This window comes from Phoca vitulina, unplaced genomic scaffold (genome assembly GCF_004348235.1).
Source record: "Phoca vitulina isolate PV1807 unplaced genomic scaffold, GSC_HSeal_1.0 scaffold80, whole genome shotgun sequence".
NCBI lineage: Eukaryota > Metazoa > Chordata > Mammalia > Carnivora > Phocidae > Phoca > Phoca vitulina.
The window spans coordinates 5,164,124-5,176,206 of NW_022589783.1; the positions used below are offsets into that span (position 1 = coordinate 5,164,124).

Below are 12,083 nucleotides of genomic sequence, written 5' to 3' on the forward strand. Positions count from 1 at the left end.
TGCGCTTCCTGAGGAATTTACTGAGGCTGTCGTCTGTATCTCTGAACCCTGTAGGTTGGCTGACAACTTTACCTACTGGGCAGAGTTATTTGTACACCACCAGGTGAACAGCAACACATTTTAGAAGTATTTTCCATGGAAGCACAAAATATTTAAACTCTTAAAGTGAAAGTAGAAGAATAAAACAAATTTATCTTTAATTCTCAACTGACTGAATAAAACTAATTTTTTTTTTTCCTGTTTGGAAGATATTTACAGACTATTTACTATGACTTTTCTTTAAATGTTCTCTAGGATGGATCCGTCATAAAAGTAGTTCATGTGCTTCCTTTGAAATCTATATAGGCAAACTTAATAAATTGTAGATGAGAGCTGGTGAGGCCCTAGTGGTTAATTGTCCAAGTTTACTTACTTATAGAAGCAGAAAAGGGACTAAAACTCAGGTTTCCTGTCTTATAATGTTTTATCCTATATATGATGCTCTCTCCCTATGCTGTCATACTTATTGAGTAGCAGGGCTTTTCTCTTTAATTAAGAAATATTTCTTTAAAAAAAAGAAAAAAAAATATTTCTTGATGTAATTTTTTTTTTTTTTGTATTAGGGTGTAGACCTAAGGACTCCAGATCCATAGGCTATCTCTATACATCCCCCAGGTTGAGCTGGTTGTTTTTCTGTTTTTTGTTTTTTGTTTTTTTTGTTTTTTTGTTTTTTTTAATATCTAAATTTGTTTTTTTTGTTTTTTTTAATATCTAAATTTTATAGAACAGACATGAAACTAGGCATAAACTTTATCTTCAATAATTGCACGGACTTTTAAAAAATAAAACTAAATAGAATTTATAAAGTAATTACTAATTTCATCTGACATTAAGTTGCCAAGATTGGGGTTTAATAGAAAGATATTTTCTCATGCCCAGTTCAGTGTGTAAGCTTTTCCTTTGGCTTTAATAATGTCAATACAGAGAATGCCTTTTGTATTTATATAAAAATAGTATTGATAATGCTATGACCCTGTTTACTAGTTCAGAATAATGAGAGACCTCAAAGTGCCAGCAGGCAGTCCTTCAACATTAGATGTAATGAAGTGTCAATAAGTATCAAGTTTTTTGTTCATGAGTGCACCATCGTGGTACAATTGAAATCTACTAAATGGGGGAATCAATCCAGTTATTTCTAAAATATGGAACATTAGTTCTTCATTTTAAGTTACTGGTATGTTGTTTGTCCTTTACCTGTTGTCAGTTGATGTGTATGAAGATGAGAATCCTCTCTGCTGGCTCCGTGGATGCCGCATTGTTCCTGTGTCATCCCAGCAGCTCATTCTTTTTACCATAATTTTACTGTGTAAAATCTTGCATCTTTTGTACGCCCTTGACGGCACTTGGGACTAACATGATAATAAATACAAATGCTAAATGCAGGCATTAAGATCTGCATTGTGGTAACCTTGAAGGTCAGTTAAATTTTTTTTTATGTTAGCATTTCTATGAAAACTTTCCACTTTTCAGAAAACAGCCCTCCCAGACTGCATCTGTGATTCCTCTGCATCCTCACGCTCTTGTCCCAGCGGCACAGAAACGCGCTCCTGTTACCCGTGCACGGCTCTTCTGTTGACTCCGGCGGGGTGGGCTTCAGAGGGCCGGGGTGGAGTGGGGTGCCTGAAATGGTCCCTGGAACCGAGGGTAGGGGTCACTCTCCAGGTGGAGGCTTCGTGGGCGGCTGGGACTGCAGGCCGGGAGGTGGCGCCAGCCGGAGGCTTCTTCCGAAGCTGGAAAGGCGTTCCGGCCGCGGGAGGGAAGCGCTGGCCGAGTCGGGCTTGGGGGTGGTTTGCCGTCCTAGGGAGGTCCTGGAAAGGGGGGCGAGCTCGCCTGGAGGACCCCGAGGATGGGGTCCGGGTGGGGGGTGGTGAGAGGAGACGCGGGGGGAGCCGAGCACCTGCGCCAACGCCCCGCCATCGCGGCTGAGGGGCACCTGGAACTTGGGGCGCGTCACCTGGTTCTAGGGCGGCGGGCGGGGAGTTCGGCGCGGCCGCGGCGGGAGGGTGGGGTCTGCAGGGGCGGGGCCTTCTGCCCTGGGAACGAGAGCCTGCTGGAACTGCCCTCCGGGGTGGCTCCGGGAAGGCGGGGCCTGCGGGCGGACGGGGAGCGAGCCGCCGCGGCCTCGCGCAGTTCCGGTTCTTCCCGGTGTGCGGGGCCCGGTGCTCTCAGCGCGTTCTCCCGGCCTCGTCACCGGGCTCTGAAAACCCGCCTGCGGCAGGTCTGTGTGTTCATGCTTTCGTCTCCTCCGCGCACCTTTCCTTGCCTTTTTTCTTTCCTGAAATAGGGAGTTGAATTCGTAATTCGTTTTCTTTACTTTCTTAAGGAAAAAGGTGTATTTTTTAAAGACTATAAATTTACCTTTGATTATAGCTTTGGCTGCAACCAAATATGTTGTATTTGTAACTATGTCTGTGTACATCTGACCTAATCGCTGTATCTTTTGGTGTTTCAGTTGTGCTTAAGCATGTTAACTTCTACTTTAATTGTATTTAACCCAATAATTAACCAGTGTGGTTTTCTTTTTCACAAATATTTTGATACTTGAAGTAGTGACTTTAAGGCTTAATATTTGTGTTTATTAATTTTATTTAGATAGATGAAGTCCTTTTTATTTTTTGACTAGCTGTTTCGACAACGTATTAGGATGTAGATGAAATTGACCACTGCAGTTTTCCTCAGTTTCTCCTTGTATTTTACTTTTTTTTTTGTAAACAATACTAATATTTTTTGGTTGTTATTTAGCAGGTAGGTCAGGTCAGTGTTGATATGTTGTACTTTTTACTTTTTATTAGTGTAAAGCTACTCTATTGTGTAATGCCCTTTTTTTTTTTTTTTTGAACCAGCTCTTTTTGTCCGACAATATGGCCTCATAGGGCTTTAGTTTACCAGTTGAATGTGATCTATTCACATCTTTTTTATTTTGGGTCCCTTTGTGTCATTTTATTTAGGTTAATGGTTGCAACTGAAATGTTTGGCTATTTTAAGACAAACTAGTTCTTTTGATTTCCTTTCTGTTTTTCTGTTCCTTTTATTTTCTGCAGTGACTTGCAATTAAGAATTTTATTTTGTGAGTATTGTTATAAATGTTGAAAGTATAAATGTTTTCTTCCCCCACTTACCAGTGAAAATGGAGAAATGAGCAATTTTCTTTTCCTTTCTCTCCCTTCTGTTTTAAATCAACTGAGACTGTAAACCTTGTCACTTTTTCCTTGCAAAAAAATATATATTTTTTCTATATAAATTCCAATCTCATTAAACCCCAGTCTTTTGGATTCTTGGTTATGCTCCATTAAGGTATAGCAATTTTTCTGAAATCCTGCATATCTGAAAGAGACTGTTGTCTTCAGACTATGATAAGAACTTGGTTTGGTATCATTTCATTTTACAATTTTTTCTTTTTTAAGCTGTAGAAACTCCGCCCCCCCCTCCAGTTTTCCCAGTTTGTGGTATCACAGAAGAAAAGTCTTACCCCCCCCCCTTTTTTTTTAAATGTTCACTTAACTATAATCCTTTTTTCTACTTAAGAGCTTTGGGATCTTTGTTTTTGCCAGTTCTTTGAATTTGCTTCCAGGTTGTATCTGATTGTGGTTCTGCATTAATTAGTGTTGCCTGGAACATGTTGACCACTGTCAGTCTCTAGTCAGGCCCAAGAAAAGGTCTAAAGAAGTGTTGGTTAACTTTGCTTTTTTTTTTTTTTTTTATAAATATTTGCCATCTTTACAGTCTCTTAAATAATGTTTAGTAACATCTAGATAATTTTGTTTCCTGCTTTTAATTCATTATCTTCTTTGTTAGGTTTTTCATTATCTTGGAAAACGTTTTCAGAATTCTGGGTTTATTTCTCAATGTTCTCTTTTATCTTTGTCTTGCTCTCTATCATAGTCTGCTGTGCTCTTTCACAGTGACTGAATCATGTATAATATTGCTAAAAAGACAACTGGATAGTTTTTTTGTTTTTTTTAATCTGTTCTATGGAGGTATATGATGTGGTAGAAGCTTAGGCTGTAGAGTCCGATCTCCACTTTTCCAGTTACTAAATACAGGATCTTTGGCAAATTATTTGACTTCCTTAAGCCAGTTTTTCCCCTGTAGAGAATGTTATTAGAACTTACCTCACAGGGGTGTTAGATTTAGTGAGGTGATGCCTATAAAGTGTCCATCGTAATGTCGATATTATGTATCCAAAGAATTACCCTGGAGTTTTTCATAGGAAGGCTTATCCACTGAGTAATTTGAAGAATGATCCTCTTCCTCTACTGTTAAATTCTTTCATAGATGTCTGTAGTCTTTAGTCATAATTTGTTCATTTATTTAACATTTGAAGGCCTACTGTGTGTCAAACACTGTGGAGGGGCCAGAGATGCACCTGGGCAAATAGGTCTGCCTTCATGTGGGGTGTCAGAGTAGTGAGGCTGTTCACACTGAAGTAAGGGTAATCTTTTCAGGAACTTTGTTTTATACCAGTCATTGTCAGGTAGGTTTCTTTTTCCTGTTTCTCTGTCAAGAATGCTTGTGTGTTGGTATATCATGAATTTTTAAAAAATAATTTCAAACTTTAGAAGTTGGAAAAATAAAAATATCCGTATGCCATTTACCTTTTACCTTTGTTAGGATTTCCATATCATTGCATGTACCCTTTTTCTCTCTTCTTCTTCCCTCTGATCTCTGTTTTTTTGCCCTGAACCATTTGAGGGTAAGTTACATATACTGTGCCCTCTTTACCCTTAAACACTTCAGTGTGTATTTCCTAATCATAGGGATATTCTTACATAATCACAGTGCTGTTATCAACTTCATATGTTTACATCAATGTAAGTATTTTCATCTAATCTATTATCCATATTTCAGTTTTGTCACTTGATCTAACATCCCATATAGCATCCCCCCCCCCCCCCCAATGTAGGTTCCAAGATCTACTCTAGGGTAAGCTTTTATATTTAGTTCTCACTTTGGACTCTTTTAATCTGGAAAATTTCCTGAGTCCTACTCTGTCTTTTTGATATTGACATTTTTTTGAAGAATAGAGTTCTTCCCCACATACCTGGGTTTTTTTCTGCCAAATAGAACTTTTCTCACTTTGTCTTTGTCTGATACTTCTTCACAGTTATATGGAGTTTTGCATTGTTGGCCAGAATACTGCCAAAGTGATGTTGTGCCCTTGTCAGGGTGCCTCTGCTAGAGCACCTGGTGCTCATCTCGACCTCATGGGTGACATGCATTCTAATAATTTGGTCACGCTGCTGTCAAATTGCTCCAGTTTTTTTTCTCTCATAATTAATAAAACATTATATGAGAAGATATGTAAGACCATGTGAATATCTTGCCCTTTGAAATTTTGATTTTACTTTCACAGTTTCAGACTCCCAAGTCATTTGGAATGGGTCATGATAGTTCTTCAGTTTGAATTCTTGCTTTTAGTTCCTAAGCTACCTACAAGCAAATGAAATAGTTAAGAAGCACCAGTTTGTTTTCACAATCCAGAGTCAAATAGACTTATTCCACATAAGCTACTTTGCACATAAGCTACTTCCTGATTCTGGGATATGTTTCTTATTTGAAGTTTGGGTTGCTATGTTCTTGGTTTTCTTCCTTCCCTATTTATGTTTTCTTGGATGTCTCTCGCCCCTATTTACATTTTCCTGGAGGTTTTAGTGCAAATTGAATGATGTCACATCAGATGTTCAAAACACACTGCTTTTTCAAAAACATATACCCTAAATTAGTGTCATGAAAATTAAAGCTTAATGTATAATGTACAAATGTTTCATTGATTTCAGAAAGGTTCACACCAGAACTGCAATACAAATGCATAACAAACTGTTTTTGTTTTCATTTCTTTCTGGTGTTTAGAATTGCAGAATATGTGTAGAGTGTGGCACACGGTCTAGTTCTCGGTGGCACCACAATTGCTTGGTGTGTGACACTTGTTATCAGCAGCAGGATAACCTATGTCCTTTCTGTGGGAAGTGCAACCATCCGGAATTGCAGGAAGACATGCTTCATTGTAATATGTGCAAAAGGTAAGAAGATACAATTCTTCCATTGAGTTTTTGGTCAGTTTTCTTATCCATGTGATCATTTGTGCTACCGTGTCTCTTTGAGTTCCAAGCTTTTATCACTAATGATCCTCTGGGTACTGAGTGCTGTTAAAGATGAAATTAAATTACATATTTATGAGTCTGAAAGGCATAAGGAAGTGAATGGGCGAAAGACCAGAAATGAGCATTAAGAGGGAAATGTAAGGAGGAAATGGTTTAAAAATAAGGAAGTAAAAATACGTGAACACCTTTAATGACCTCTGAAAATGCCAATTTCTCTTCTAGAACCTTCACCAGTTGCCAACCTCTATAACCTCTCCTCTGTCATCCTTAACCCTTCCTATACCCAGTTTTCAGCAATTGCCTCTTTTTTCCCTGGATAGTAAATTGTCTTTAAATTAGAAAATTTTATTTAAATATATTTGTCACTGCAGATGGGTTCACTTAGAATGTGACAAACCAACAGATCATGAGCTGGATTCTCAGTTCAAAGAAGAGTATATCTGCATGTATTGTAAACACGTAGCAGCTGAGATGGACCCATTACAGGCAGGCGATGAAGTGGAGATGGCTGAAGTCACTGCAGGTAATCTTGAGAATTTTGGGTTTTTGTTTTTGTTTTTGTTTTGATGTTGTGCCAACCAGTCTCCAATAAATAATTTTAGTAATGATGAGGGAATCCTGTGTATCAGGTCCCATCTTATTCTTAATTTCTCAACCTTTAAGTATACATGTGATTTGGGTCATCTCTGAATCTGATGGCTGACATCTGATGTAGCTACGCTCCAGCCCTTCTCCTAATGACTTGAATTCCAGGACTGATGTGCCTTACCAGTTGTATTCTTTGAGCAGCAGTGCAAGTTGTCAGTGTTTGGCTCTATGACCTAGTTTCTGCTTTATAACCTGGGTTCTTTCACTCCAAACAAATTTTAGTTTTATAATGTCCTTCTTAAATGTTAGTTCATATCTTTTGAGCCCAAAATTTTGTTTAGGTAATTTTAGTAGTATACTCTTGGTTGAAACGTAATAACAAGTTTTTTGGTGGTAAAGAAAACAGACGTTCTTACAGATAGTTTTTCCTTTTCATCAATATGAATGGCAACTTTTAAAAGTCCTGTGTTATCATCTGTGAGAGGTTTAAGTAGATACATCTTAATTACTAATGCTTTGTTTCCAGGATGCCATCAGTATACAGTTGTGGAATGTCCTTTTAAAATAATATGTCAGTAACCTTTTAATTCTTAATTTAGATGTTTTTCCATCTACATCTAAAATGTAGATATATTTATGGTTGAAAATTTAAAAATGTGAAGAATATGGCATTTTGGGTGATAATTTACCCTCACTATAGCAAAGTAATAACTATTGACATAGTTAACAAAAACAGAAAAACTTATTCTAAGCTAAAGAATAAATAATATTCTGTTAAGATTACAACAACGAGATGGAAGTTGAAGGACCTGAGGACCATATGGTATTTCCAGAGCAAGCAATTAATAAAGACGTCAATGGTCAGGAGTCCACACCTGGAATTGTTCCAGATGGTAAGAATGTTTTTGGTAATGGATATAGTTTATTTTCTGAAGAAGACGTGTATATACAGTGAATATGTGAAATTTACTATATGTTTACTATCCTAAATAAAAATGAGCCACAACGTGTAGTCACTTAGGAAATTGTTTAGAGAGGAGCTTTCTAGTAAAATAACATTAGAAATTAATAGGGGAAAGGGCATATATATATTTATAGTTCAGTTGTAATCTAGACCTAATCATAAATACATACTTTGGGGGCCAAGTGATTTTCATTAAAAAGCAATTTATTATTTTCTCTTTCTTTAGTTATACTTGTAATTACTAACTAGAGCTGTTACTGATTGTGAGATGTTTCATGCTGAGATAATGAAAAATTTATTGTTTTAGATCATCTCAGTGGTTCTCTTGAGGGTATTTCAGTTATTTCAGTGGTATTTCAATTAAGCTTTTTGCAATGTTGATAATAGCTATTACTGTACTTGAGGATGTGGAATTAATGAGACAAGGTTGGGGAAAAACTACTTATTAAATTTAATCTTGGGCTCATCTGACAGTATGGGATTTTATGTGAAATTTTATATAGATTGAGTGTATACACACAAAGCCTCAGATTGAGTTTCAGTTTTGTATTTAACAACTTTCACTAAAAGGTGTATTGCATAAGATGTAAAGTGAAGAAAAATAAGACAAAGCTAACTGTAACAATAAATCTTGTCATAGTGCATAATCAGATTCCTAATTTCATCTCCATACACTGCTTACTAATAAATAGTAACAGTGTGTTTTGTACTTATATTGAGAATTGACATTTGGTAGTAGGATAAAAATCTTACTCAACTTACTATTGAGAGAGCAGTGTTAGAGAAATTTTGAGTCCTTGCTAGAGATTCCATAAATGTGTCATTCACAGCAGTTCACATCCACACAGAAGAGCAGCAGAAGAGTAATCCACCAGAAAGTCTTGATACACATGGTCTTCTCATTTCTGGTAAGCATACTATCTAATTTGATGGAATTACAGCATAATGTTTTTATGACTGCTTTGCAGATTTGAGCCACGATCTATTAATTTTTCAAATGAATTATCCCAAAGAATTATTTACTATTGCCATATACACATTATAGTAATGAAATCTTTTAGTTAAGTGATCCTTTTCTTAAAGAGAATTGGCATTGGATTTCTAAAGGAGGTTACAGTCTCTGTAGAGTTGCTAAATCAAATGTTCATTATTAAGTTAAAATCAGGGGCGCCTGGGTAGCTCAGTTGGTTAAGTGGCTACCTTCAACTCAGGTCATTATCTCGGGGTCCTGGGATCAAGCCCCACGTCAGGCTCCCTGCTCCGCGGGGAGTCTGCTTCTCCCTCTGCCTCACCCCCTCTTTGTGTGCGTGTGCACGCACTCTCAAATAAATAAATAAAATCTTTGAAAAAAATAAGTTAAAATCATTATAGAAGACTAGTAGTAGAACATAATAGAACTGCTTGTGATGAAGAGCATGTTTACGTTTGTATTTTAATACTTCCTGCCTAGTGTACAAAAATAATATACTTGTGGTCTGCATGTGTGTTGCACATTTTCTTCTTTTCAGTGAGACTTGAGGTAATTGGTCTTCTATTAACCACAGTTTAGGCTTCATGTGGCATCAGGATAAGTTTTTTCACTTGAGTCACTCAAATGACTCAAATGATGGCACTCATTATTTATGTGTAATTTTCTGTTTTAAAAGTGTGTTTTTTAATTATTTATTTGAGAGAGAGAGAATGAGAGACAAAGCATGAGAGGGAGGAGGGTCAGAGGGAGAAGCAGACTCCCTGCTGAGCAGGGAGCCCCATGAGGAGCTCTATCCCAGGACTCCGGGATCATGACCTGAGCCACCCAGGCTCCCTTTAATCATTCCTTTTTAATGTTAAGCTTTTTTAAGCATTTTTGTGTGTAAAAATATTTGGTATGATCAGATCTGTTATTTGATGGTTTTTTCTTTATCCTGAACTTCAGTCTTTCACAGAGTAGGAATGAAAGTTGGATTTCATTTTGATATCAGAACATAGATTAAGTGCAGTCACCACAGTAAATAGTAAATGAGGAAATTAATACCTCTGTTAACGTAACTTAGAAATTACTTTGATAGTATTTGAAATAAGTGCTTTTTATCTAGTGATCTTTCCTGATAGAGCCATGTCGAGCTCATGTAAATTGGATCTCTGACTTTTGTTTTCAGGCATGATTGGGTTAAAGGCTTAACACACTAGCACCCTGACTTAAAATTTACCGATTAGTGACTTGATATTTCTGATATCTAATTATGTTTATTGACTTGCTAAGCTTTGACTGTTTAATTATTGATGATGAGGAAATACAAAGTTTATATCCAAAAAATGTATTGTGTATGTTAGCAGGTACAGCTAATAAGTAAAATAAGTCTTCTATCTGTGATGTTACTCATCTGAGTCTGCAGAATGAGTTTCAGTTATTTCAGTGATACTTCATTTGAGTTGTTTACATCTGAGTGCCTGCTATTGCAGAATTGCTTTATATTCTAGACTAGTCTTTTTTACTTTTTAACTTGGATACCTCATGTAAGATCACTGAGCCTCCTTTTTGTAGCTGTTGAAAGAGTATAACTTTGCCTGCAAAATTGTAAATCTCTTTGTAAATGTTCAAATTGTAAAACATCATATATGTTCAATAGAATTATATTAGAAATTCTCTTTTAATATTTTTACCAGAAACCACCTTAAACTCTGGGGATCCTATTAAGGTGATGTTTTTATAGCTTTTCTGGCCTGATCTGTGACCAGTTCTAATTCATGAATCCTGGTATATTTTGGCCTTTATTAACTTGATAATTGTTCTTTTTTGATAAATACCTTCTGTTTTAAGTCAGGATTTAACCATAAGTGTCCTTTGGAAATCCCTTGTCTCCCTTCTCCCTGCCCAAGCCTATTACTTTTAAGTCAGAAAATTAAAAAATTTTTAATTTATAAGTACATTAACATAACAAATATTCCAAATTTTGTAGAACCAGCCCAAGATAAAATGAATCCTGAAATGGAAAATCAGATTTCTCATGAAGTTGATAGTGAAAAAATGGAAATGTCTTCTAAAGTGATGCATATTTGTGAAGATCAAAATGAAAACAAAATGGAAGTGACAGAAAACGTTGAAGTCCGTACACACCAGATCATTGTGCAGCACGAGGACCTGCAGTTAGAGGAACCCAAAATGTCGGCGTCTACAGAAGAATCACGGCCTCCAAAATTCACCATTGAATCTGCCCCTGTTCCACCAGAAACCGTAGTGTCCCCGTGTAAGGAAAGTACTTCTTTATGTTCTAAGGAACAGTTGGCTGTAGAAAGGGTACAAGAACGAATGGAACAGAAAGCAAGTTCTGAATCTTCCACTGCATTTATGGACTTTGAAATGACCCCTGCAATGGAGAGCTGTGTGAAAGGTGGTTTGTGCCGAGAAGACAAATCTGTAAAATCACCCTCTGAGATGGAGTTCTCACTTGTGTCAGCAGCAGACGTAAGCAAGGCACGTGTGTCTTCCCCTCCGCTTTCTGCAGACTTGCCTTCCCCGGACATACTGCACGCTTACCCTTCAACCCTCAGTGCTTCTGTTGGAAACACTGTGCCAACAACCTATATCTCAGTCACTCCAAAAATCGGCATGGGTAAACCAGCTATTACCAAAAGAAAATTTTCTCCTGGTAGACCTCGGTCCAAACAGGTAGGGTGATTTTAATGATATAGACAGAAAAATCTCTTGGAGCAATTATATAAAATAAGGCGTACATGGAACTTTGGAGAGTAATTTTTCCTGTTTTCAGGTAGAACTTAGATGTAATGTTGACCAAAGTGTTTTGGCCAGTTTTTTTTTTTTTTTTTTAAAGCTGTAATGAAGACTAATTTATTAAACTTAAAGTGATCTTATAATTTCCACTTAGTTGGAACATACAAATGCAACCTATTTGATTACAGTTTCTAATAGAAAACACTTAAATTTTTAAATTCTATGCCACAGAAACAATAGAGCCTTAAACAGTGAAGTTTTAGGTATATTGTAACTGACGTTTATTTTTTCCCCTCTACGATATTTGTTTATTGATATTATTCTTTGTCTGTATTTTTAACTGTTTAAGCATCAAAATTTACTAAGGGAGTTTTTCATGGTGGGTTTTTCTCAGTTTGATTTTTCTATTAATTGCTAACTTCTTTGTGATCCTCCCAACCTAGGACTTATTTCAGTGTTCTTATGGAAAAGTCTTAGAATTGCATTGTTGATCTTTAGGAAGTGAGGGGAATTCTTCCCATGACCTAAGTAGTGTGGATTCTACCCTTTAAGGGTAAGTTCCAGTTCTTTTTAGTGGGATTTAAACTAACCAGAAGACAAAGTGAGATGCTGTAGCTAATATTTATTCTACAAAATTTCTATTTTCTGAAGTTCTTATAAAATGGCAAGATATCCAACA

The 12,083-nt window shown here is 36.7% G+C and overlaps 1 protein-coding gene across 11 annotated transcripts in view; it reads left to right on the plus strand.

The window, feature by feature from the left end:
* KMT2C (lysine methyltransferase 2C) overlaps window positions 1–12,083 on the plus strand; it is a 195,195-nt gene that overhangs the window by 82,316 nt on the left and 100,796 nt on the right. For 10 of the 11 annotated variants that reach the window (XM_032394303.1, XM_032394300.1, XM_032394307.1 and 7 more), the window contains 5 exons: window positions 5,890–6,059; window positions 6,512–6,663; window positions 7,508–7,621; window positions 8,523–8,600; window positions 10,632–11,341. In XM_032394303.1, the coding sequence (XP_032250194.1) occupies window positions 5,890–6,059; window positions 6,512–6,663; window positions 7,508–7,621; window positions 8,523–8,600; window positions 10,632–11,341 (1,224 nt within the window). The remainder of the gene's footprint in view (window positions 1–5,889; window positions 6,060–6,511; window positions 6,664–7,507; window positions 7,622–8,522; window positions 8,601–10,631; window positions 11,342–12,083) is intronic. The other variant, XM_032394302.1, reaches the window with a different exon arrangement.